We start from the raw sequence: 27,122 nt of genomic DNA on the forward strand, positions 1-27,122 counted from the left end.
TTTTGCTAATCAGATAGGCACTGTCTTTCAATGTTTACTTAATTATGTAGTTTAGTCTAGTTTATTCACATTCTTAATCATTACATTTGAATCAGGCTGGAAAACAGCAAATGAAAAATTCTTCTCTGTTAGGTTATTAGTTCTCTGTTAGATTATTTTTCTTGTGCCTGAGTACATTGAATGGAAATTAGAATTTAATTTAAAAAAAAATCCTTACAAGGAATTTTTCAAAAACTTCTGAAAATCTCATAAATAGGATGGGTTTGGTTTTGGAAGGGGAAAAAATAATAGCATTTTCTTTGTTTTTATGAATAACACACTACTTAAAGGAGATGCCTATCACATTCAGGTGGTCAACTTTCCTGCTGTTGCCAAAAAAAACAAGGATTTTAGGAGCAAATTGAAAGAGCAACTAGAGAAAGATGAGGACCAAACATAGGCTTTAATTCTGTATTTAAGCATTCAGTTCTTATTCATAAAGTTTTATCCTCTTTTCTCATGTTGTATGTTGTCTAGCGTGAGACTCTGGGCTTGACTCTGGCTGCCTAGGCAGTACATTTCCCATGTTCCAGGCAAACCGAGTGGAAAAAACATACTGTGTGTTCAGTGACATACAGAAGCGTGCGTAATCATGTCATAGTTTTCCTGCAGGGTTCTGCAGTATGCTTTGAATTTCATGTCTTCTAAAAGCTGCTACTTCAGACCTAGTGTGTAGCTGTCACACAGATACTTTTTTGCAGTGCTCCCATGCTACAGACATGGCTATCATGTACAAAAGCATATGGTCATTCTTTAAATTCCTCAGGATTTTAAAGCTAGTAGATCTGTTGTCTCATACTTATTTTTTATCCATTAGTAGACCAAAGCTGGCCTAATACCTCAGAAGAATGGTTACAGGAGTTCAGAGTGACTTACCTGCTTAGTAGTTTGACTTTCTAACAACAGTAGGCATCAGATGTGTGCTGCTTGAAAATATGCATCATTTTTCATTGAAGACTAGTGATGTATGGAATGTATTCTATTAAGCCATTGCTTAAGGTGCCCTAACTTCAGATATTAGGGAAATATTTTTTATTTTAGCAGGAATAAAGCCCTACATCGAATTTCATCCCCCTTAGGCAGTGATTGCAAGTAACATTACTTTGGTTTCGTAGAAGCTTCTAAAACAGAATTGTTTCACAATTCCATACAACTTTTCATACAAGCTTTAAGGTCCCATTAAAACTGGTGTAAAACTTATATTAATTCCTTTTGGATTTTTGTCTTCAGCACTTAATTGTTTAATTGACCAAGCAGTCCTCAGTAAAAGTGGAAGAAGACTGAAGATAACTATCCAGAAGACATGTGCCAGCATGCCAACCAGTTGTGGTGGGTTTCCTTTGCAGCTCGGAGAGTCTCAGGTCACAGCTTATGGTTTTCAATTTTTGGTTCCTCATTATTTTTTCTTCTCATATTACTAAATGAAGGCAGAATATAGGCTTAGGTAAAGACAGATCTTACAAGAAAAGGGAAGACTTGGTGTGGAAAAGGACAGCATGTCCTAATAGTCACAGTATAGTGCTGGGAGCTCAACATTCTGAAACTAATCCTGGCTGTGGACTGTGTTCCTTGTTTGACCTTGAGTAAGTCAGACAGTGGGTTTTTTTTCATGTCTCGGTTTTGTGACTAACATGGGAATACGATGTGCATATATCCCTGGGTCTTGCCTAGATTAATAAATCAATATTTGTAAAGTAAGCCTTGATAAATGCTAACTGTATTACTACATGTACTTGAACCTTGTGCAGAACTTTGGGAATGTGCCTGCATTTCTGCTGTGTGAGTGGCTAGGATATGTCAGGGCCCTCCACTGCGGTGGGCAGCAGGAAGACAGACCAGTTTGGGTCATTTTCTTCATCCCAAGGGATTGCCTGTAGCACATATCTGCAAGAAGGTCTTGAATACAACTTTTCCACTTAACATGCTCCCCCATCACCCACTGTCAGCAATGAGATTAAATTCTGTGCGACTGCAGAGGACGTTGGATGATTAAAATCCTCTTTTAGAAATTAATATGTACCATTTGCTGTGTAGTACTGTGCTTCTTCTTGGAGAAGGGTATTGTCTCCTGAGCACTCAAGGTGTGAAAAGCCACCAAGTGAGGTTATCTATCTTTGAATTTTATGCTGTTGCACAGTTGCTCTGATGACAGCTACAACTGCATAGAAGCATGGGGACTTTGGGACTTCTTCTTTCATAGGGTCACAGAGAGAGGGGCTAGGTTTGGCAGAGCAAGCAATAAGATAGCAAAAGGAGTATTTAAACTAGAAGTCCTGCTTAAAGCAGAAAGGGTTTCCTGAAAGGGAAGGATGGTCAAAGTCCATATTCACCTATTCTCCTTAGGAAGTATTTCCCATAACTGGGTATTCTGAAAAAAAAAAAACAACCAAAAAATCCCCCAGCCAACCAAACACCAACACTTTGACCCCAAATATTGCACAGAACTATTCCTTACCTTGCTGCCTGTATCAGCCCAGAGAAGTACAGTAATCAGTGCATTTGCATTTCCAAATTCAGTCTTCATTAGGCATCAGACATTGATACAGCCCACAGAAGGGCTTTATTTGCATAAACTTTGTATGCTTTTGGTAGATTTAGGCACATAGGGCTGCTGTGTTCGGTACAAACTTGAACCTCTTGAGTTGTCATCTCCATTCTGCTTTAAGTGCTGGATGGCTTTGTGATATGACCAGGAGGTGCAGTAAGCGGAGTTATCCTGAATAGATCTACAGCTTTCTGGAGGAGCTTTTCTGGAAGCAGCCAATATTTGAATATCCATGTTTAATACAGCTAGCAGGCTTCACATTATTTTGAGAAGGGCTACAACAGAAATGGCTGAGAGGTTTCTCTTTCCATTCACACATCCTTGGTAGCTGCATCACAAAGCAGTTAACATTAGCAAGTCCCACAGGTGTTCCCTGTTAATAGACACATAGATGTGAGTTCTACTAGTTTAAATCTGCAGTGAACCTGGTGCTCTCAATCTCTGTTTAAAGCTCCAGGCCTCATTGGTAGCTACAACTATATTTGCTGGTGTGATTTGTCCATCGAGAAAGTGCTGATGATGGCCTATCCGTAGAGCTGGTGTCTATGAGTGAGTTCTCCTGCACCTTCAGGGACAATCCTGTTGACAGGGGTTTACCCTGTCAGTCTGTGTGACATATCTTTAAAAGCTTGCTTATCCCGGCCCTAGTCAAGCTGGGGTAGGAAGTGAAAATAGCAACTGTGTCTTTTTTTATGGCAGTTAGTATTTTGTTTAGAGCTGTTGTGGTGAAGACTGAAGAGATGTTTCCAGGTTTGATCAGGACTCCTTCAGCAGCAAGAAATCTTTTAGGTCACTGTTAGCAGATGAAAATGAGTGAGGACTATGTTGATCTATCCACCATTATCATTCTTTTACAATAGATGACGAAAACTTTGGAACTGTTTGTTTATTGGAAAAGGAAAGGGGAGAATTAATCTTTTAAAGACAGAAGTCTTGTTGAATTTTTTTTTAACATATATTTAGGAGCTCATAAAAATATGTATTTCAGAGAGAAGAAATCTCATGTAGCAGAATGATTTTTCATTTGAGAGTGTGTAAATTAGTGGGTTTATTTGCTGTTAATGTTTGCCTGGCATTTGAGTTTAAAATGCTTTTGTTAGGGCATTCCTCCTACACTGCCTTCAGTGGGTGATAGCACTTCCACTCCTATCGCCAAGGCTTTCAAAGAAGATGTCCTTTGAAATTAGGTTTTGCCAGGTTAGACTTTTGTGGCTTTTTCTAATCTTAGGAAAAATAAAAGAGAGGAACTTCTGAACATTGTGAACAAGTCTTTAAAAATACTTAAAAGTTGCGAATGTTTTTTTCCCTCCATCACTAAAAGTGAGCTTTTAAAATACTGATCTTTTTCTGGACTGTGTTTTCTCTGCCAGCTTCCCATTGTGTTTGGTTCTTCTTTTCCTGAAGTTGTACAGCAGACCCTAAACAGCTTCAGGTTTCTTCAGATCATAGAGTTCTAGAAAAGCTTGGGCTGGAAGGGACGTTAAAGTTCATCTAGTTCCAACCCCACAGTCAGGGACACACCCTTACTAGACCAGGTTGCTCAAAGCCCTGTCCAGTGTGGCCTTGAAAGCTGCCAGGGATGGGGGAACCACAGCTTGTCTGAGCAGCCTGTGTCAGCGCCTCACCACCTACACTACAGCTGAGGAAGCTTGAGGTGCAGAATGGTTGGGGATTGCCCACTGTTCATGGCTGAGCTCATTTTTTCCATGCTGTGCTTTCCCTTATCTCTGTAGGGAAGAAGGGCTGGAGCTGCGACTCTGAACATGGATACTTTTGCCACAGGACTGGATTATGTGACAGACTGGATTTGTGCCTGCTGCTTCATGTTTTGAACGTGTGTTTCTGCTAAAGCCTTTCCCTGGCTGCTGGCAGGCTCCTGGCTTCCAAGAGCTCAGTCCCATTTTTCCTTCAGAAAACAGAGGATTGGGGGAATTTATAAGAATGCTAAATCAAAGCAGATACTTGATTTCCAAAACTGGATCTGGCTTTCTACAGCTGTTAACAGAAGGGTTGATTTGGGTCAAAATTAATGCAAACACTTGTGCAGACCATTTAGCATTTAGGTTATGGACCTGTGGACCTGTTAAGGCAACAGGATAATCCCCTTAGATTACCCGTGTAATTCCCAGTGAATATTTATTTTAAAGTGACTTCAGTGCCCTTAGTCATTAGCAAAGGTTAGTAATGCATCTCACAGCTGCCAGACTCAATAGGACAGCATTTGTCAGCGGGAGGGTTTCTCCTTTTGTTCCCTTTTTTGTTTGTTTTTAACATTTCTCCAACTCTTGCTGGCTTAATCCCGTGAGCTCACCTCTAATCACAAGGAAGCATCCGAGCTGCCTTTGCCGTGTTCATTTCCACTTGAGCGGGGCTAAGGAGGGTGCCTAATCCTGGGGTTTTCTCCTGCTGTCTGCCAATGGAGCTGGGTACATAGCCTGCGTGGGCTGCCGGAGGGAGGATGGAGTGCGCTGTGGGTTCAAGGACACGCTCCCGCTTTAATGTGCACAGACATGCTCCTGCTCACTCTCTGATTGGCAAGGTTAACTCGGAGAGGCTGCAGCTTTTTAAACTGATTTGATTAGACCCGCTACTTTATCCCATTCCCTCCCCCACCACTTGGCCCACCACCTCCTGATCCTTTTAACACAGCCCTTGGTCCAATAACCAGCCAGTCTGATTTTTTTTTTTCTTTTACCCCCTTTTTCCAATTTTCATACTGAATTTTGACGTTTTGTAAAATAGATTATATACTCCTGTAGGGAAGATCAGGAGACAGTGTCTTAGTCTCAGGGCTGTGTTTTATTGGAGATCTGCCTCCTCTTCCTAGCTCTCCCTGGCTCTGCATCTTTCCCAGTTCTTAGTGTGCGTGTGAGTTCAGGGAGAAGAGGTTGAGGGCTGATGTACTCCAGTTTGGATGCTTATTGCCTTCCAGTTCCTTCTGTCCCTGCAAAACCAGGACTGGAGAGAATTATGCAGTCAGCCTGAAATGACTTAGCATCCAAGGTCCTCTTCTGCTGTAGTATGACAATGTGTTCACTATTTGCAAAAAGAAACAGGGGCAGCATGGATAGTGAACTCCCTTATCCTATCAAAGCAAAATAATGGTTTATTTTAGTAGCAAACGTTACTAGTTGGGATTACTTGGATGAGCAGATTACCCATAGCTTCCAGTTTATAGTCTGGTTGACAAGCAAGGTGGGCCAGGGGAAGCTTTTTTGTCATTAATACCCTCAGCCACTGGGACAAGGGTTGAGTGGGCACTAGCCCAGCCCTAAAAGGGTGCATGATTGTGTTGCTGTCTTTAGGTAGCGTGCTTTAGCACTTTGTGTGCTGCCAGTTTTGCATGGGCTCCATGCAAATGCTGGGCTCCCCTTCTGGTATGCAATTTATGTTTGTCACATTAATACTCCAGGGGGATTTGGAGCCTTTTGTACCTAGGTGCCTCTTGCCAAGTCTCTCTAGTCCTCCTATAAATAAGTAAATAAAGCCTATAAATTACAGGCTCTCACAAAAACAGAGTTCCAAGTCACAGAATGAAATTACTGGAGAGTGACCAGCACAGCTGAATTTTTGAAAATCCCAGACCTATCCAGGGGAAGCTGCATCTCTTCTCTTTATCACTTGTCTCTATTTGTTTCAACAAAAATGATCTAAAGTGGTGTGGGCTAGTTGAGCAGCTCAGTGCTGGCAGGGACTGAACCTAGCAAACGGGACCGACCCTACAGGGTCACCCTGGTGAAACAGCACAGAATATAGAAAATCCCTTACAAGCTGTGTATTAAACCTTGACATACTGTATTACTTAAGAGGTCTCCGGGAAAATTAAAACCCTTTTGACTGGGTTTCGCAATTCAGGGAAAATTTTAGTGACATTTAAAAGGTTTCTCTTGTGTTCCTCTAATGGGATAAATAAAAAAAAAGACTTGTTTTAGACCAGCAAATGGGGGGACAATCCAATTTCCCTGATTCCATCAAGACACTCTTAAAGCATTAGCTTGTGCAGGTTTGGTTGTTGTTTTTTTTTTTAGAAAAGGCAACAGACTGACCCCTCTGCTTGATGGCTTTGAAAAGTGTCCTGATGTGGAGATATTTATCCTACCAACATGCTTCATCAAGGCACTCCGGCAGCACTTCTAAATATACTCCCTTGTTATTAAACTATGTAGGAAGAGAGCATGCACAGCAGGAAACACAAAGTTTATTATTTACTGCAGCAGTCCACACTCAGGCTGTGCTCAGAGACTAATGTGTGGTGATGTGCTCTTCAAATTTGGTACGTGGAAGAGAAAAAGGATGGCATTTAACTAGTAATATTTTTGATTAAAGACCAAAACCTAAGCATGAGCATGCCCTTAACTTTATATTTTAGGCATAATTTTGGTTCAAAATAAATAAAGATTCCCCTGTGGAACATTATATTTTTAGTTTGTTTCCATCAGTCACAAAGATTAATGTATCAACACTTACTTTGGAAGGGGCTCTGGGGACTGATAATGGGAAATACGAAGCCTTTCACCTCGAGGTCACTGGTTCAGCTCTGCCCCACGTCGGTCACCGCCACCAGTACCTGCCATCTGCTCCTTCCCAGACACCCACCCAGTGCAAAAAGGCTGGTCCAGTTCTGAGTGCTGAGGACAGATGTCTGGGTCCCAGCAGACTCCCCGGGCTGCTTTAGTAGGAAATGGGATGGACCCGCTCAGCTCAGCCCCAGACGTGACAGCAGCCCCAGCCTTCAGCTCGGCTTGAGCACCACCAGGGAACTTGACCTTCTGCTGCGCTTGCATGACCCATGAATAGTGAACCAGTTATTCCTGCCCTGTGCAGAATAACTCATTCAAAAAGCAGGACACCCCGAACATAAATCTGTCTGTTATAAAGTTGGCCACGGTTTTCCCTGGTTGTCTCCAGCTCCTGCTGAATTTCATTAGGAACTCCTCTATTACAGAGCACAAGAAAAGAGCAAGTGCTGCCTCTAGACTTTGAAAGAGGGCTTCAAAGTGAAGATCAATTTTGCATCTCACTAAATAAGTAATGACAGATCAAACGGCAAGTACTTAGTTCAGCTTTATTTTAATAGCACAGTGGCTCCATCGAGAAGTCCCAGTTACTGATGTAGTTTGATGTCTTGAGGCAGTATCCTCAAGACATTTTTCTTTTTTCTTTTTTTTTTTTAGCGTTGGCACTTTATTAATAGCTGTTTGGAAACCTGACTGTCTGTGAATAAGCAGTACCAATAACCCTTTTCCCTCTCTGTTTATTTCTCCTTTCTTCCATCAGGGAACAGTCACAACGATCATAGACTGAGAGGCAAGTTTTCAGAGTCTGATGTGTAGTTGTAGTTGGTGGTGGTTGATCAAATGAAAGAGTAGCTTCATTCCTTATAAAATAAAAAATGGTAAATCAGCTACTAATACAATTCACAGAGGCTGCTAAAAGGCTGCTGGATGTCACAAAAACAGCAACCCTTTGAGGTGATGAGACGGGAGCTTCTTAAGTCAACACGTGCAGTCAGCTTCTCCCTGGCAGTGGTCCACTGTGGAGCAGGATCCAGGCTCTGATGCCTTCCCCCTCTGGCAGACATCTGCAAGTGTGCAAACAATCTCTCTAATTCCAGATTAGCCACAAAGAGGAGTCCTTGTCCCTAAGAAACAGTCATGCCTGGGAAGAAAAGGCTGTCTGGAGGCTGCAGGGCACAGCACTATCCTGAGATGCTTTGAGGTATCTGACCAAAGTCCTATGTATTGGGTTTTTCTAAAAGAAGAGCAAAAGAAAGTGTCTTTCAAAATGATGGCCATCAACCACTATAAGTCAGCTCCCCTGCTAGCCCAGGCTTTCCCAAGCTTGGATTAATAAAATCTAGATCTCATTTAATGAGTTCAGAGGGTGGTTCAGACCATCTCAACACAGAAAGTTTTGATTTTGCACACCAGGCCAAGGACGGTTTATGAGACCAAAACAGAGTATCCAGAGTCTTCATCCTCACTTGAATTAAAAGAGAAAAATATCCCTAGGCTGTTAGCACCAGCTCTGCTCCTCTTGTGCCACATTGAAACCATGCCTGCAGTTGTCACGGTACTGCAACTTCCGTGCCAGTGCTCCAGCCACTACTGCAGGGCTGTTGGGCATTTCAGTTGAAAGGTCAACTTTGCTCAGAGCAATGGAAATCCACCTCGTGGGTTCAGCCATGGGTGGGACACACTGCTTTGGCCCACACAGAGGTGGTTTCCCTGCTTTCTTTTGGATATCTTTACCTCTAATGGTCACTCAGTCACTGGATTTAGAATGACAGTTCATACAAAGAGGGTGTCCTGAAAAGCAGAGTGGCAGCTCTGAGTCCATTACAGCTGACAATTAAAAGTGCAACAACTCTTTGGCCACCCAGGCCTGTGAGTTCAAGCCAGTGTAGGAAAAGAGGTTATTTCCAAAGTCCTGAATCCCTTTAAATAAATATAAGCCAGCATTTGCCTTGAAATCAGAAAGGACTCAGGTGAACTGAGCAGTGGCAGCAGTGCTTTTGACTCCCACTGTCTCCCATCCAACCTGCTAAATTTAGCATCCTGATCAAGCTTCTTTCTCTCTCTTTAATCAGGTGGAGCAAGTGGCAAGCTGACTTGCTGGTCGGTGCTGGATCTGATCCTGCTCCCAGCATTTCCAGCCCCTCAGTAGTGACCAGAGGAGCCGTATGCAGGGGAGCAGCATGTCTGATATGCCACCACAGCAGTGCTTCCACTTAATCTCTCTGCTCCCGTCCACACGTGCTGTCCTGATATCCGACAGCCGGTCCCATGCGGGCATGGTGCCAGCAGTAACTTTACAGGCTTTGTGGCAGAGATTATTTAAAGGAGATTAACCCTTCTAAACCCCTTAGATTTTAATTATTTCTGTATGTATTTATAAAACCTGCAGTCTGCTAGTTCCAGGGCACAACTGCCTCAGTCCCCATTCTTAACCTGGATTCATGAATATACAATGCAGCCATATTACAGGACGGGCTGGACTGGACAGGGGTCATTTGACTTATTTATTTATTGCCATTCTGGAACAATTCACATCTGGAATGAAAATGAAACATTATGGTTTCAAATTGTAAAAGGAGCTAATAATTCAAATGACTTTAAAATACTAGCACTAACACTGCATTAATTGAATTGTTTGAGTCAATGCAGCATCTCTCACTAATTGTTTTCGTTAAGGCAGCTCTGACACTAATGCACACTATTGCCTCCTCACTGATGGTGTTTTGAACATGGAGCACCATGCATCTCTTTGAAGACAGGGCTCTCTGAAGAGGTGATGTATTGGCAGCCAGGAGAGGCCTGTTTCTTTCTCTTAGTTTTCTAGCAAGTTTTTTGTATCAGTATTAATGTTGTGAAAATGTGAAGTCTGGAAAACTGTCATGGCTAGCAGGTACTGTTAAAAGGGGGTGGAGGGAAGGGTTTGCATCTTCATCTTTTCATGCTTGCTCTCCTATTTGTCATGTTAGTTAGTGCTGGGCTAATTAGTTTTTTAGAGTTAAGGAATAATGGAGGCCACCTCTTAGTATGGATTACAGTCCTGGCCTGAGTGCTGTAACTCTCTGTGTGTATTCTAGGATTGCTGCTGAAAAAAATACTATTCAGATGTGTATTTGCCTGTTTTGTAAATGCAAGTATAAAAGGTAGCTGTTAGAAGGAAACAAACCCCAATGGATCTGAGAGAAAAATAAGTCATTTTGAATACATTCCTTAAAATCAGATTATTTTTATTTATTCTTGTCTCCTGAGCAAGGAAATAAATGCAGGCAGTGCCAAGGAGTCCATAAATAAATTCTGTTCTTGGGGAATCTCTTTAATATGCACACAGTCCTGCTTCTGTAGTAGTGAACATTTGACCAGTAGCAATTAATTTCTTATCACAGTCTTTCTATGAGGTAAGAAAACATTAGTGTCTCCATTAGGAGGTGGAGAATGGGTGATCTCTGAGAGCAAATGATGTGCCCAGCTTTTCTCCCCTGCCCCACAGCTTGCCAAGAGGTGCTGGAGGGAGAGGGCATTGCAGCAGTGCCTCTCCTGGAACGCGGCTGGATGCTCTTCTCTAGGAAGATCTGTCCGACTAATCAAATTATAGACTCAGAAAACCTTCAGTATCTGTATATTTCAGAATAAATATTGTTAAGCTAATGAATTTTCAGCTGCTTACTGTGAAGCCTGCAATATTTCCTTTAAAGACAAATAGTAAAATAGAGAAGAAAAAGAAAAATTAAGGTCCCTGGTATAAGTCTCTTCTGTCTAGAAAGGATGAAAAGATTATTTCTTACAAAACCAACCTTATGGAAAATAACATATGATCCCGTGGCATGTAGGTGATTAGGCAAAGCATCCCAAAGGTTAATGTATCTTTTCTCATTCAAAAGTGTAGGACCTTGAGCTGAAAGTGCTGGACCAGTGCGTTCAGCCCTGTGCCTGGGGAGGGGGAATGTGGCAACAAAGGGTTAAATTTCGGGGCTGTAGAAGCAGATTGTGTTTTCTTTCTATGATGTGGGCTGACAAGACATCAGTATTCTATTCATCTGTTGGGAATTAGGCTGTTAATCCAATCAATGACTCTTGAGCTAGCTGCAGCCTGCCTCCCCACTGGGGAACAATCGGATCAGACGGGAGATTGTTTAAGAGCACAGCGCAGTCCCGGTGTCAGGTGGAATTTCCAAGCGTTCCCTAGTGAATTGGGATGGGAAAGCTATCTCAGCCCATTTATCCTGCCCCTTAAATAGCCAGGTATCTGCCTTAGCCACTCTAAAATAATAAAGCAGAACAAGAGCTCCTAACTTTTACACAGGGAAGGGGCAGGGAAACACCCTGAAAAGAGAGATTTTAGTGTCTTGCCCTTAGGGATATTGTCCTATTTGCAGCTTGGAATTGTGTTTGCATGGTTTAACTGGAGGCTGGCTCAGCTGCAATGCTGTAACACTTGTTACAGCTCTCAGTGCTGGCTCTTTCCAAACCTACTTTTGATCCCTGGGCTGAGGAAACCTGCAGCTTCCTGGCAGCTTTTATATTGCATCAACACACTTGTTTGATGACCAGAAAAATACTTGGTGCTGGAAGTAACAGGCAGTAGCAAATATTTCTTGGAGCAACCTATGAATATGCATGTACAAATAACACAGCTGTGCACAGAATGCCAGCTGTAAATTGGGGTGACAATGCTCAACAGGAATACAGCCCTGTGAGTTTCGCTGTTGCTGCATGAGCCACTGAGTAAATTCAGAAATCAGTTTGTTCTGCAATTAAAGACAGCCATGTCTGCACTGGAATATTGAGAGTCTGTATCTGTGCCAGCAGCACTACATGCTGATGATAGTAGATGTAATAAATCCCATTGAAATTGCACTTGGAAATTTAGGTACACCACCAGTTAGAAACTAGGGCGATGAGGGATTAGCATAACCCTGGCACACTGAACTCCTCAGGCCAGTGGTGTTTGGGTGCATTAGCAGATGCAGGCTTTGTGAGGGAATGAGTGGCTCCTGGGCATCATATGCTCTCTGAGCTTTCTTAGTTCTGGTTTTAACAGCAGCTTTGCAAGTGGAGGGCTCTTCCAAATTACTGCACCTAAATGAACTGAGCATGAGCTTCGGCAGCAAATATGAAAAGGGAGGTCCCCAGACAGAAAGATCCCCAGCTCAGAGGCTTGGCTTTAAAGGGCTTCAGCATCACTCTTCCCTTGATCATAATTTTGAATCAAACAAAAGTTAATGCAATTTTCTTTGCCTTTCAGTAGCAGATTGTGCTGTAAGGGTTCATGCCATTAGAAATGTAATAATTGCTTCTCTGTGCAGATCTAATTTATCTGTGAGGCACTTAGAAGATAGGCCAAATGATAGCCTGGCAGTAGGCTCTGGAGAAGGGCCCGAGAGGTGATGATAAAGATCTGTCTAGCACCTTCCATCCTTGTGGATATATGCCTGGCAAAGTGCAGGAAAAGGTCTGAATAGGAAGAAGAGGACACAGAAGAGAGCTTCTAAAGAGGGACAGCTCAGTAACAGAGGGGTCCCTGCCAAGCCTACCCACATGCAAGGGAGGTGGAAAAGTTAGTTGAGGAACCAAACTTACAGGATACCCAAGCCGTGTACCTGGCAGTCTAGGCTATCTGCAATCCCCAAATAACAGCTGTTCATGGCCAATGCACGGAATTTGGTTTTGCTTCTGCTGGATGTTGCTCTGTATCCTTTGTCTCAGAGTGTTGGTCCTTAAGGAGTGCCTCTGAGCCAGTACCAAGGGTGCACAGGGTAATGTCTCACAACAGCCTACACTTAACATTAACAACCATAACTTTACAAGCACTTCACAAACATCAGATGATTAATTATCTTTGTATGGGCCACACCAACTAAAATAGCAGACAAAGGTGAACAGTCACAAGTATATTTTGCTTTAGCATAATAAAAAGCTAAAAAGTGGGGCGAAAACATAAAGATTTGCTTTATTTTTCAAGGGTCAGAACTATTTGGGACTCTGGATTCTTCTGACACAAAGCTGTTAGATGGTCTTGTTTCTCAGATGCACTGTTGACGTTTAAGGCTCAGGAGGCAACTAAAAGCAAAAGTCTATGTGCATGTGGGTGCATCCCAGATCTAAGGTAGGGTTTCTAAAAGAACAGGATCACATTCAGACTAAACCATTGCTTTTCTGTGCCAGCAGTTGCAGACACAGCAGTCCACTCATCTGTCTGCTTCGACTGAACAAGCATTCGTTTTACATATATTAATGTATGTGTCCAAACTCAAGCTGCTGTGTGCAAAAGCAGCATGTCAATGAAAATAAAGGCCGTCCTGGGAGAATCTACTGAAGTGTCTGGTGGAGTTCAGACTGGTTATATTAGCCCGCATTGCCTGGTTTTATGTGTTGGTGGGTATTAGCATGTAAATTCTGATATGCTTTTAGCTGTAGTCTCACTCTCAGTCATCTTGGGGATAAAATTTCAGAGGGAGAAAAAGAAGATGATGAGTTTAAAGTGAATTGTTGGGAAGTTGAAGTCTAAAGTGGAAAAAAATGAGAAATAAAACCCTTTTTAAAAGTGGAGGGAAGTATTTTCTTGCTATTTTTCATCTTCCTGGCTTGAGTGAGTGTGTGTCATGAGGCTACAGAGATTTATATTTATAGCTCCTAAGCACTAGTGCTTGTTCAGAGGCTGTATTATTCTAGCCCTTTTTATTCACTCACTTATAAAGATGTAGTGTAAATATTTATCTTCCCGCCGGCCCATCCACACTGCCCGGGATCCAGCACTGTTAAACACTCTTATCACTTCATGGGTCTTATCTCCTGTGATCCCTGCCAACATTTGGAGCCTGTCAATGGGAACAAGCGTGCACCTTAAAAGGTGCCAAAAATGAACAGAAAGAAGAGGTGGCGCAGGGAAAGATACCTTAAAATAAAGATTGTGCTATCCCTCAAAAGAGCAAGTTTAGGGTATATAATTTTCTGCTGTGCTTTTCATACTCACAGTGTCTTTGCTTGGAAATGTGATTGAAGGCACAGAGATGAGATCTCAGTGTGGACCAGCAGTCAAGGAGCTGGTATGGAGGGCTGTGTGGCCCCAGTTTCATTGCCAATACAGGGTCTAGCTGGACCAAACTCACACAGGTAACCGTCATGGGTTTGGTTTTCCTCTTTCTCTACTAAATAAAACACGTGGGATGGAGGAAGAGGCAACAGCTTCCTTAGGGCTGCCCTCCCACTCACAGTGGTTTCTGCATGCAGCTTGGAGAGCAGATGATGGAGGTCTGGAAGATCAGTGTTTATGTATATATTCTGGTTTAAAAACTGTCCCATGAAACCAGCACAGTCAAACACTGGTATGTCAAGGTCTGCTTGCCATGATGAGCAGTAGCAGTCATGTTTTATAGCATGTGCAGCCTCTCAGCTCAGCTTAGCCAGGCTATTTCCATCTCTCTGCTGCCCAGTCCAGAAACCTTGTGGTAGGTTAGGCAGGGTACAAAAATTCCCAAGGAATGAACATGGGATGGCAAGACCAATATAATCCTATCACTTGTAAGATAAAATTGATGTGCAGTAGCCATAGTACCACTTAACGGATAAGACAGTTGGTCCATCTGCGCTCGGTCCATCTTCTCTCATTTCTCTTGCTTGAATTTCTCAGGAGCAGAACAAAATCCTGTTATCCAATAAGTTACCCACTGGTAGTTGGATTTTCATTGAGTGACATCTGTCACAGACCATGGATGTAGGAGGTACCAGTGATTTTGTAGCATCTTTGTTTTGATGGTCTTGGTAGATGTGGACATTTGGGTTTAGTTTTGAAATACAAGGAAATGCTCTCATCTCCCTTGAAGGCCATGCAGCTTGGCTGTCGTCCTACCATGGCCAGATGTGCCAGGAGGCTGCAAAAGGCACGGCATTAGGATGCAAGAGGGAAACTTGAAACTGATCTGTTGTTAGTTGGTAACTTACATGTGTGGGACTGAGCACTCCTGCATTTGAGTGTGTAATGGTCTTTCCTTCCTTTATGGTTGTCTTTTGTCTGCCTGTACAGGTTCTGCCATTTCCATGAACTCCTTATTTTTATAGGCAGGGTATTGCTAAAAGGGCTCTGGGAGAGGTACCTGCCAGTGCCTGCAAGCCAAAAGCAAAGCTTTACAGAAACATGTATTACTGTTTTGGGCCTAGCTTTTCCACACTTCCGTGTTGAAGTTCACTGAATCAGAGCACTGATTTCCTCCTTTTTAACATGTCACATTGACATTATTCCAACTAATGCATTATGATGAAAGGGCTTTTTTCTTAAGCATCCTGCAGAGAGCAGAGCTCAGCATTGGCTCCGGAGCTACCTATCTCTTCCTCTGCACTCCTCAACTCCCCTACTCAACACCTTTGTGCTTCTGTCATGCTACGGAAGCTCATATTAGCTGCCCTGTCCTGGCTTTGCCTGGGATAGAGATGAGTTTCTTCCTAGTGGCTGGTACAGTGTTGCATTTTGACTTTAGTCTGAGAATAATGTTGGTAACAGAGCAGTTATTGCACAGTTATTGCTAAGTAGTGCTTACTCTAAATCAAGGACTTTTTAGTTTCTCATGTTCTGCTAGTGACTGGGTGCACAAAGCCAGGACAGCTGACCAAAACTAGTCAAAAGGATACTCCATACCACAGCTCAAGACAGACACTGGGGGAAGTTGGCCATGAGCCACTGATCACTGCTTGGGGGTGGGATGGGCATCAGTCAGTGGTGGGCAACTCGGTTTTGCATCACTTGTGTTTTCAGAATTTTTGTTTCTTCTTTTTCTTTTTTTGTTTTATTTTTGTTGTTCCCTATTATTATTATCATTCTTGTTATTATTTCTAGTATTACTATATTTTACTTTATTTAAGTTATTAAACTGTTCTTATTTCAACCCATGGGTTTTACCTTTTTCCCATTCTCATCCTCATCCCACCTGGCAGGAGGGTGAGCGAGCAGCTCCATGGAACTTAGTTGTTGGCTGGAGTTAAACCAAGGTATGCCTCTGCTTGCAAGCCAGATGAGCAAAGTGGTCCATCTGATCACCACTCCACGTGATCACCAGTGGCATCAATGCATTTCTCCTGGCTGAGGAGGATGTGCTCTGGGTGCCCCTCTCCTGGCTGGTGCGAGTGATCCCTGGCTGGGCAGTGACATTTACCGTGCCCTGGGCAGGGTGCAGTGGGGTGAAGACAGGCTGTGGCAGGTTGTTCCTGTCCACTCGCCCTTTGGGGTAATTCATCTCAACAGAGGCATGTCCTGGGAAAAGGACACACCACACCTTGCCTAGTGTGCTCCAGAAACTGCTGCTTTCTGTTCAGAATGGGAAATATCCCATTCACCAAGGTCAGCTAGAATTCATCCTAAAACCACTTCTTCATGTCTGGTTTCATTGCAAAACAAACATTTCCAGTGCCTGGTAGGCGGTATTCATCTCACGTAATTTCCACAATGGGAGCTGTAATCCTCACTCTCACAGCCCATCTTTGACTAGTTTCCAGGTGTGACCATTTCGCACTGAAGGCTCAGTGTTGCCAAACCTGGAGCCAAGCTGGGCACGTCAGGCTCTGATTAGGCATGGTGCTCTAAAAAGCCAAATCAAAGAGGGATTGAGATCAGCAGCCTCTTGAGGGCTTTTCAAGGCCTCTCGTGAGTGACCACACTAGAGCTTTTTCAATTTACCTGGATTAAAATTTGTCACAGAGAAAATACAAGCAAATAACACAGCATCTGAGAAGTGTAACAAATAGCATTTGGCCAACTGTTAGGCTCAAAAGGGGAAAAACCAAGCCACATAAGGGGTAAACAATGTTTGCATAACATTGGATTAACAGTTCTTTTTAAAAACCACTCAGAGAAGAAAGAGACGCATTTCGAATGCTGGGACTTGCTCTCCCTTCTTAGCCCAATAAATGCCAGAAAGTACATGTAAGAGAAATAAAAGGTCTCGTTAGCCCCCAGCCTCCTGCTGAAGCAGCAGTGCTTTACACAGGCCTTTGGAAGAGGAACAAACGGCTGTACTATTCCTGGAGCAGTCCTATGTATTTTATATGGAGTTTTGCAGCAAGGGGAGAGGGATTTCTGCCGCATGTCTCCAATCCCATTCTTGTCAGCTGCAATTTTGAAGGCAGTGATGCAGAGGGGAGCTGGCTTCCCATCCCCCATCCCACACACAGCCTGCATATTTGAAAGCCTGCCTTTCCAATAACTCATTCATAGCACTCGTGCCTATTCTTCCCCAGCCCTGCTCCATGTTTTGCTGAAGTCAGTGCCGGCCCTGTCACTCCTCTGGGAAGGCATGTGCTTAAGCACTGCTCAGGGCCTCTGGCTCAGGTCTGTTACCGTATTAATGTGGAATAATCAATGAATGCTGTCCCTGATTCCTTCAGTTCCTTAGTTTGCAGTATCTTTCGATGATACCCATTTGCATTACACTAGCCACAGTTTTGGCAGAAATAGAGTCCTGAAAATGAGGCACCTCCAAATGCTGGTGTGAGTTCCACAAATGAGGCATAGCAGCGCGTGGAAGGAAAAATCCAACCTCCATCTTTTGCTCAGAAAAGATGTGAAATGGATGTTTAGGTGGCAAATGCCTGCTTTATCTGGCTTTTGGCTTTTGTCCCTATTGCTCCTATGATTGTCCTGTTGGTGTGATGTCCCATAGCAAAGCGTGGGATCTCCCACTCTGAAACACAGGTCATTCCTAGTTCCTCAGCTCAACAGAGTTGATATCAAACAGAGTAACAGGCTGGGAAACCTTCAAAGGTTCAAAATAAGTCTTCAAACAGCTATGGGGTTTCTACCTGCTTTCCTTTTCTTTTCCCTTCTGCCTGCTCCAGAATCCACAGCAGACTGTAGAATTTGCACCTTAATCCTAAAGATGATGGTAATTAAAAACCTAAGTCTCCATAAACAGATGCAAATAAATTAAGGAGGCAAAGAACTGAATTAGAGGCTAATCCTGGTGGGGTAGTGAAAGCAAAGGGGCCAGTAATTCTTCCCTTCTGTTATTTCACCTGTTCTTGTGGCAGGACAAGGCTGCAGCATAGTGAGGCGCCTGGATGTGCCTTGTGGATGGATGACCATCAACTGCTCACCAGCAAAGCTCTGGCCATGCTTGCAGAGCCTGGGAAGAGGACACACTTCCCAAACCGTTGCAGCTAGTGCACTGGCATATGTGTTAGCTTGAAGAGGGAGCTGTGTGCCAACATCTTCGAATCATGTGGCTTGCTTTGCATTTGCTTGCTGCAGGTGTTTCACAAGCATGAGTTTGGCAACTGGTGCTCACTCCCAAGTGCTGCACATAGCCCTTTCCTCACTCTCATCCTGCAGGGATGCCAGCAGCCCAACAGAACTTACTTGGGCTTTGGGTCCACCTTTGGTCATACCTCAGTACTGAAGAGCAGGGACCTAAGATTTATTCAGGTGGAAGAAAAGTGCTGGTTTTTGTTCCCCTGTGTGCTCCCTTGTGCTGAAGAGTGCAGCAAACTCAGCTGTGCCAATATCCCTCTGCTTTTCCCTTGTCTTTAGTAAAGCATGGGGGCCAAGGATGGGCTTGGACAGAAGTATTTTGCACTAAAGCTTCAGGATTAGTGAAGGTCCCAAAGTAAGGCCATAGGATTGGAAATTCTTCATTTTTATGGCCTGGAAGTGATAACGCTATGAACTGAATTATACTCATGTCATTATGTGATCCACACACTCTTATGGGTGGATGGATATTGATTACCAATCAATACTGATTGATGGTAGATGATGATTCAAAGCCTGATTGCCAGGCACCTGCATGTCCTGGGCTGTTTATCTAGTCAATTAAAATATTTCTGTGATTCAGTGTACTCATTTTAAACTGGGATTTACTTGTATCCCCATGATGTTTCCTATACATCTAAAATAAAGTCTCTTTCTTTTTCAGGATGGGGAAGGCCAGACTGCACTCCATTACGGTAAGCTGCCTTTCAGCTTGGTTATTCCCTTTTAACAGAATTGGATTTGCAGCTGGAGTAAATGGTCTATGTACAGAAAGCAAATTTCAGCAGAAATATGAGCAGGGAAACTGGATTTGATTAACCAGCAGCTACCTCCACTAGCAAATCCCAGCACAGTATGAGTAGGAGCCCTGCGAGAAGCAGTGAAGAACGCTGCTGTTCTCCTTTCATTCTCTGTGAATATCACCTTAAAGCCTTCCTTTTCCGCCAATTAATGTTGAACTTTCTGCAGAGTTTTTCCTCTGCACCTATGTGTCTCTGGGACGCAGCTGTACTATCTCCAGACCCAGGAATGGGTCTGGTTAGGGGATGTCCCTTAGACGTCAGGCGTTTTAGAGGAGGGTCTGTACCAGCTTCAACTGGTTATGCAGGTGAAGGGAAGGGGACAAGGCCTTCACCTCCATATGTTCTGGAGACAAACCTGTTTGATCACAGCTAGGAGAGCAGCAGCTTCTCTACTACCGAAGTCAGCAGAGCAAAGTGAGTTTGTCTCCCTCCTACACTTACATGCTAATTAGGTACATGATTTTGTAGCAACCTTTAATAGAAAAATTGTTCTATGTCCACATGAGAAAAGTAGAGGCTAAAGTGACACACGTGGTGCTGATGTGTGGGAATAGGAAAAAAGTATTGATTAACACTGTATCATAATTCTTCTAAAATTAAGATGTACCCAGTTATTGTATTATACTCTTTCTCAATGCTTGTCACTGTGTAATTAAGAGCACACTTGTCATTCTGAAGTGTTTGTGTCTTTCTCTCTTTCTGATCTCTCCACAAGGACTTTAGCAGGATGGCAAAATTGCTTTGCAGAACATCAGTCCAAGCCACAGACAGCATTTGGATCTGGATCTAAACCACCAGATTCCAGAGCCCCTGAACCAGGATTGTAATTACAATAATGTATTATTTCTCCCCATATGATCTTTCCTGTAGGATACTCTATTTTTCAAAATCTTACCATTGTGACTGGAGTAGCAAATCTGCTGCTTAGTGCAGCAGTGTCCACAGAACGACAGCACTTAGTGCCACATTGCCGCTTTCTCTGCCTACATTTTGACCTTTTCTCTCCTGGGAAGACACTGTCCCCAGCTCCGGCACTGGCATCTGCCTATTGAGGGTAGGATTATCATTGACTGTACAAAACCACAGCATATATGTAAGTTATCCAAGAAAGCTATTTCAGGCAAGTTCACTATACAAAAGTGAAGGGTGGATGCATCACCTCAGTGTAAACTATGTGCAGGTGGATCCCTCTGGCTGGTGACTGAAGTGGGTTGTTTAACACAAGCAAACAGACATCACTAATTCAGTTAACATTAAATCATAAATGGTTTCTGTGATCCACCCTGCCAGCTTAGATGTTTCAATAATGACAGTTTACCAGGGCTTTTTTCTGGAATGTTTTAAGTTTAAATTTTTTTTTTCCCCTTGAACATAATCCTACATCCCCTCCCTCTCTGTCATCTTTGGATAAGCCTGTCTGGGACACTGGCACACAGGTCTGATGTGCCCACAGGTGCCCTGCTGTCCCTGGCTGACCATCGCTGCACCCAGGCTGTCCTCATTCCCTTACTTAGCTGATCTGGTCATAAATCACTCTGATCTTGAACACAGCTTGCTATATGAGTGAATGGTTTTGATAAAAGTGGCTATTGGCCTGGAACTGGAACTCACTGAAAATCTCCTGATACCGTCTCGGTTATCACTTTGTAACCAATCCATTAATTGCAGTGAAGAGTGTTGTGAGAGCTCATATGAAAACTGTCTCTGGTGGTACTGAGCCAAGCAGTGTCTTTACAAGGCCTTCCCTTTTGTAACAAGCTGTTCAGGGAAGGGTTAAATCCCATGAGCAAGGCAGCCACTGCTTTTAGGGTTTCTCCATCCCTTTTTATGAGCTGGCATGGCCAGACAGCTGTCCTTGTGGTGACAGCTCTCCTGATTACAGCTGGTGTCAAACTGCATCCTGCTGCGGGTTATAAATCCTACCTCTTTCCGATCGGCGCCAACCCGGGTTTAATTGGAGGTTAAGTGGAGGCCAGCCGGCAGCGTGGTCCGAAGGCACTGGCTCACCAGTGGTAGCTGCCATCAGACCCCTCTTCTCTGGACTGAAGGCAGCAGTCAGTGCCATGTACGATCAGTATGAACATGGTCTCCCCACTAAATGGCCTGTTAGTCTTCAGCTCCTCTCCATCCATCCATCCACCCACTCACCCGCGGGGAATACTAAAATCATTGCCACTGCCTCTCCCAAAGGAAATCAAGGCTTCTCTGAGCACTGGTGGCCACGTGGCCATGGAGTGGGCAGGCTCTGTATCCTCATGGGCGTCCCAACTCCCCTGCAAAGCACCATCTGTTCGGCTCTGTCTGTGCTGTGGCAGGGCAGTGGGAGGGGATGCTGGAGGGAAAATAAATAATAAAAAAAGAAAGAAAAGAAATTTATCATCCGAACCCTGAGGATTAATGGAGTCGGAAGGCAAACTGCGCTGAATGGAAATTCATCTTCACCCGTGCCAGTGTCAGGGCTGCCGCTCCAGCCCTTGACAAATCGAGGGTCCCAGGGTGCGATAAATCCAGCAGCTGTGCTCATCCCTGGGGGTGAGCATCCCTGGCCCGCTCAAGGTCATGGGCTGTGCCCGCCAGCAGCACCAGACCAGGAAGCCGCCTTTCTCCATGTGGGCACCACCTCCCCATCCCCAGGAGCTGCCAGCACAGCTTCCATGGCACCCCTGCATGTCTGCTCTCTGCAAGGGTGCTGTGCCATCCCCAGGACATGCCCTCCCAGCCCTTCAGCTCAGCCTCACCCACACCCCTACCTGCTTCCTTACCAATCCCTTCCTCGTTTCTTCACCTTTTTTTATCTCTTTCTGTATAAACTCCAATCACACATCAAATTTATTTTAACTAAACATTGCTGCTTGTCCCTTTGGGTCAGTAGAAAACTGCAGAGTAATGCAGAAGACACTCTAATTACGACATTTAAGAACAAAAAAGAGTTAGTTATTTTGTAAAAGCACCTGAAATGTAGTTAAAACCAATGGCTACCAATGTGGGAAGAAGCTGGTGACTTCATGATCTCAAGGCAGATGGGGGCTGAGGCAGTTTTTTGGCTTCACTAGGGTTTGTGTTGCATGGGCTTAAGGAAACATCCAGGGTCTTCTGCTGACGTCAGCTAAGCCCTGCCCTTCGGTGTAAAGAGCTTTTCAGGTTTTCCTGGTTCTGTTTTGTTGTTTTTTAGCATCCTTAGGCAGGATTGGAGGGGGAGCTGAAAGCTGCCAGGCTGTTACAACCTCAGGACAGAGAAGAGCTCAGGTCAAACTTGGTTCTATCTTGGCAGAGTAAATTTGGGTTAAAATAATAGTTGCTAGAGGTGTGAGTTAGAAATAACGGTGCGTAGAAGTGTGCTGTAACCGGCTGTCCATGGGCACGGGCGCGTTGCCCTGGAGCTGGTGCTCAGGGAAGGGCCAGCTGGCAGATAAAAAAGCCTGAATATTCTGCAGGGAGAAATGATCGATGAAAGCCAGGAGCAAGGTAGTACTGATGATGTCCTGCCTGGGACATACTGCCTGGGAACAGTGTGGAGCCCTGGGGGGTTCAGCAGGCAGGTGAGGGGCTTATAAATATCTTATGAATGATAAATGCATCATAAATTCTGTGTACAAAAGCAGGCAGGGAATGCTTTCCCAGGTGGCACTTTGGGGCTTTCTGTGGTGCTGCATTAGTGCTCTGGAGCCCTTTCTGGGTCTGTTTCCTGTCTTGGATGTGAAGAAACATGAATCAAACTGTTCTTAGGTACCATGTGCATCATCCTGGGTGATGCCCCACAAACCACCAGTGGCTCCATGGCTGGGCTGCAGGCTCTGGACTCCCACAGGATTTGTGGCCTCTTGTCTGTCTTTTCCCTTTCCTTTGCACTATTAAATACAAAGGCAAATAATACATTGAGTACAGAGTACAGAACACTGCCCCATAAGAATTATCTGCTCTGCCTGGCCAGGTGCTGAGACAGCATTTCCTGCTCTGGTACATGCATGGGAAATCACCAGCTACAGCACTGCTCCAGAGATGCCCGTCACCACCGCCTCAGGTCAAGATCCCCAGACTAACCCTTTGCTTTCTCCCTCCAGCTGCTGCCTGCGAATTTCTGGACATTGTGGAGCTGTTACTGAAGTCAGGTGCCAACCCCACACTGCGGGACCAGGAGGGCTGCCTGCCAGAGGAGGTAACAGACTGTAAAGCCATCACTTCAGCTCTGCAGCAGCACACCGCTGGCAAGACCTAACCCCGCAGCCACGCATGGCAGGGAGGACAGAGACGCTCTGCAATAATGCCCCTTCTCTTCCCCTGGTGCCTGCCAAAAGGCCTTGGGGGCTTGAAGGGGAGCTTTTAGAGCACAGGGTCTGGGTGGGCTGTCCAGCACCAGGGCTGGCTGGCTGAGAGTGTATCCTGGGCAGGATGGGATCAGGGTTTTGCATGCTCTGACATTTATCAGTATTGGGGGGGAGGGAGCAAGGGAGGGAAAAGGGAGTCTGGAGAAGGCCTCAAGTATTGTTTTAATGTATTAAATGCAATTACTGCATTGGATGTCTCACCAGAGCAGCCTGTGCTGACTGGTCAGCTCCTGTGTGGGGAGGGGATGGCTGCTGGTCCAGGTGAGATGTTCATCTGTGCCCTTTGGGTTGAGTTTTGGGGGTTTGTTTTCAGTTGTTTGGGTTTTCTTTCCTGGGTCCAAGCAAAATGTTATAAATAAAAAAAAAAAAAGCACAGTGTGGGGACAGAGTGTCGTGGGGTGGTGTTTTTTTTCAATGGGAGTCACTTAGTTCCTTGGAAGCAATAAGGATGGGAGGCAGTGCAGCACTGTCATACCCCTTGGAAAGCTCTATTCAAGCTCACGTCTTGAGAAGGCTACAAACAACAGTGGGATCATACAGCTGTTTGTGCATCCCTCTAGTTCTTACCTAACATATATAAGAGAAGTAAGTGCTTTATGGATAACCAACCTTTCCAAGCCAACAGGACTCTTACCACTTCACAGAACTGCTTTGCTGAATTAAACGGTGTTAAAACCACACCTCCATCAGCAGCTCCAGGTCCTTCTGTTGCATGCTGATCCCCGGAATGGCTCAGCTGGCTAAATGCTAAGAAGTGAGAAAGATGTGCCTTGCAGGGATGCCTCAGGTGCTGGAGTGGGGGGGGATGATGGTAGGGCTTACTGCTTGCTTGTCGGGATCCCCACTGGGCTGTGCCAGTGGATCAGCCATCGTACAGGGAAGCTGCCAGGGATGGGTTTGTGCTTTGGGCTAAAACTCCTGTCTCGGAGGGTGACTGACTGCTGCACTGGGTGGGTGGCCACAGCAAGAGGAGACTGTGCCTTCCCTGCAGGGTGTTGCCACGCTGCTTGCTTTTCCTTGGGGAAGGGGATCTACAGCTTGCGGGAAAGCGTAGGAAACCTCCTTGTGATGGGCTACTTGCCCTCGAGTCCTTCCAGCCTCAGGAAAATAAATGGGAATGTTCCTGCCACTAATAACTGGCTGGACAGAAGGCATTTGTGTGTTTCAGCCCCTCATGGGAGCTGACTCCTGCTAGCATTTGCTAATACTGTCTTAAGTTTGCTGCAGTGGGTTGAATGCCACCAGCAGCCACAGTACCACTACTGCATAGCTCACACACCAAGCTCAGTGGTGGGCAAGTTAATGGACTATACAGGCATTTAGATTGACCGTGTCAAATTACTTCCCATTACCTTCATACTGGAGGGGTCTGCTGGGCTGGGGAGCTGTGGTGGTGATCTCTGTGCTTTTGGGTCAAAAATAAAAATAGCCCTTCAGGGCTTTTTGCGAAGGGGTAGGAAACAAGCTCTAAGCCTGCTGCTTCTGACCATCCCAAAGAAACTGCCTTCCTAGCCGGACACTGGATGGCAAAACTAAAATACACCCGTGAATCCCTTTGCAGCCACCACACATACACCGGTGCTTTTGTTGCCCAGTTGTGACAAGGGGCTGGTGAAACAAGCTGACAGCGGCCAGGCAGGGAGCTGCATACCGAGGATATAGAGATGTGACTCCTTAGTGGCGTGAAGCAAGCTGCTGCTGATAAACGTCCATGTTCCATACAAAATGTCAGGTTTCAACATTTAGAGTCCCTGTGGGACGGTGCTTATTTGATGGAAGGCGATGCAGCAGCCCCCTGACCCCTGAGCAAGGGCCTGCAATGGCTTCTGCTGACCTTCACCCTCCCAAGGGCACCTGCAGGCTGACAGTACCTGGTCTCACCACAAACATGGCTTATGCAGTCAAAATGTGATGGGTGCTGACAGCAGTGATGGACACTTTTGCACCCAAATGTGAATGAAGCGAAGATGCCAACCCCAGTGCTGAAGTGCTCTGCATGGAGCCACTCCACTCGTTTTGGGATGGAGACATGGTGGCATCAAGGTTAGGGACAAGCGAGGCCACCTTTGTGCAGTGCTGTAATGCACGGCCACTGCCTGGCTTGATGGACATGTTGGGTAATAAAAGATCTCTCTTAAAGCAGGGATGAAAAGCGGTAGCTGTGATCCCTGTGCTTTCAGGGAGCACATTTGGGGGCTGAGCGCTCAGCCCTGGAGATGTTTATAGCACTTTAGGTCTGTTTGTGAGGCTGGAGCCTTTCCAAAAAACTAAAAAAAAAGAAAAAAGAGGGTGGGGGTGGGAGAAAAAGACATATATTATTGTTTATAATCTGCTTTATTCAGCCAAACCTTCCCCAGCAGCCCTGCGGATTGCTGTTTAAATCCCTTGGTGCCTTTAACTACTGATACAGAAAGTGGTTAATGTGCATTTGCTCTAAGCTTGGCATCTACTCCAGGAAATCACTTTAATTGAGAAGCATTAAATGTTAAAATGATTAAAATATAGAAAGCCAACACACAGGTGCCCGTGGTGGGGCTTGGGCCCCCTGGCATGGCGCTTCCACCTCACCTGTGCCCACCAATGCTGTGGTGGTACAGCCAGGCAATGGCAGCGGCACCAACATCACTGCATGGTGTCAGGAAAGCTGCTGGCATCTTTGGGTGCCATGTGGCAGGGGTAAAGATACCCACCCCAAAACCACCCCTCTACACCCGTGCCTGCAAAAAGCCAGTGCATAATGATCCTGCCCCATCCCATGGGGATGCTGGCTCCTCCATCCATCCAACACCCAGGGGATCCCGATCCCAAACAGCTGATGGTGCTGGAGCAAGCAATGCTTATGGTGGCTGCTGCCCTCCCTCCCTAAGGAAGAAGATCCCAAAGACAACAGTGGCTAAACAGCATCCCGAGTTTATTTGACATCGTTTTCCCGCAAGGCGGAGGGGGTGACTGTACACATCTCATGCCAATGCACTGGAGGCAGGATACAAAAGCAATGCCCTGGGCCCGAATTCAGGGGAGAGGGGGGATCCTTTCTCCCCAGAGACATGGCAATAAATAAGGTTTTATTCTTTGATATTTTTTTTAATTACTACTTTTGTTGGGGTTTGTTTTTTTTCATTTTTCCCCCAGGAAACAAGACTCTCACCTTCTGGAACTGTACAAAATTTACACAGTGAGGGGAGGGGGTATTTGGCCTTGTCAAAGGGGGATGGAGAGCAGCAGGCATAGCTTCCCCCTGCTCACCTCCCCACCAGCTGCCTGCGGTACCCGGCAAGGCCGGGAGCTTGGCACAAAGCAGCACCCAAGGCTGGGAGGGGAGGCACATGGGTGCAGCTCCTGCAGCACCAACACACCCAGCTGGGGTCACGGAGGGACAGGGACATACCAGTGATGTGCTTTCTTGTGTGGCTTTTTTTTATTTTTCTTTTTTCCCATTTTTACTCTTTTTTTCTCCTTTCCTTTTGGAGCTCTTCCTCCCCCACCCCCCTCCAGCCTCTGGGGCAGCAGCCACTCAACTGGATCCACCACCAACCCTCCTGGAAGGGCAGCCTGGGATCATCAGCATCACCCCAGAGCTGGCGGGACCCCGCAGCCAGGGCACCGCCGTGGGGCCGGGGCAGAGCCAGGCACCCCGGACAATGAGCGTGGAGCTGGATTTTG

At 45.1% G+C, this 27,122-nt stretch overlaps 1 protein-coding gene across 2 annotated transcripts in view; it reads left to right on the forward strand.

Annotated features, from left to right (window-relative positions):
* Positions 1-23,840, forward strand: part of ACBD6 (acyl-CoA binding domain containing 6) — an 88,209-nt gene extending 64,369 nt beyond the window's left edge. The window contains exons 5-6 of one of the 2 annotated variants that reach the window (XM_061345566.1): positions 18,996-19,026; positions 23,196-23,840. In XM_061345566.1, coding sequence (XP_061201550.1) covers positions 18,996-19,026; positions 23,196-23,350 — 186 coding nt within the window. In that variant the 3' untranslated portion in view covers positions 23,351-23,840. The remainder of the gene's footprint in view (positions 1-18,995; positions 19,027-23,195) is intronic. The other variant, XM_061345565.1, reaches the window with a different exon arrangement.
* The last annotated feature ends 3,282 nt before the right edge of the window (positions 23,841-27,122 follow it).

The sequence above is a fragment of the Neopsephotus bourkii genome, unplaced genomic scaffold, assembly GCF_033783945.1.
Source record: "Neopsephotus bourkii isolate Nb327-2 ecotype Australia unplaced genomic scaffold, CSIRO-AGI_Nbou_v1 NB_234, whole genome shotgun sequence".
NCBI classification, from domain to species: domain Eukaryota; kingdom Metazoa; phylum Chordata; class Aves; order Psittaciformes; family Psittacidae; genus Neopsephotus; species Neopsephotus bourkii.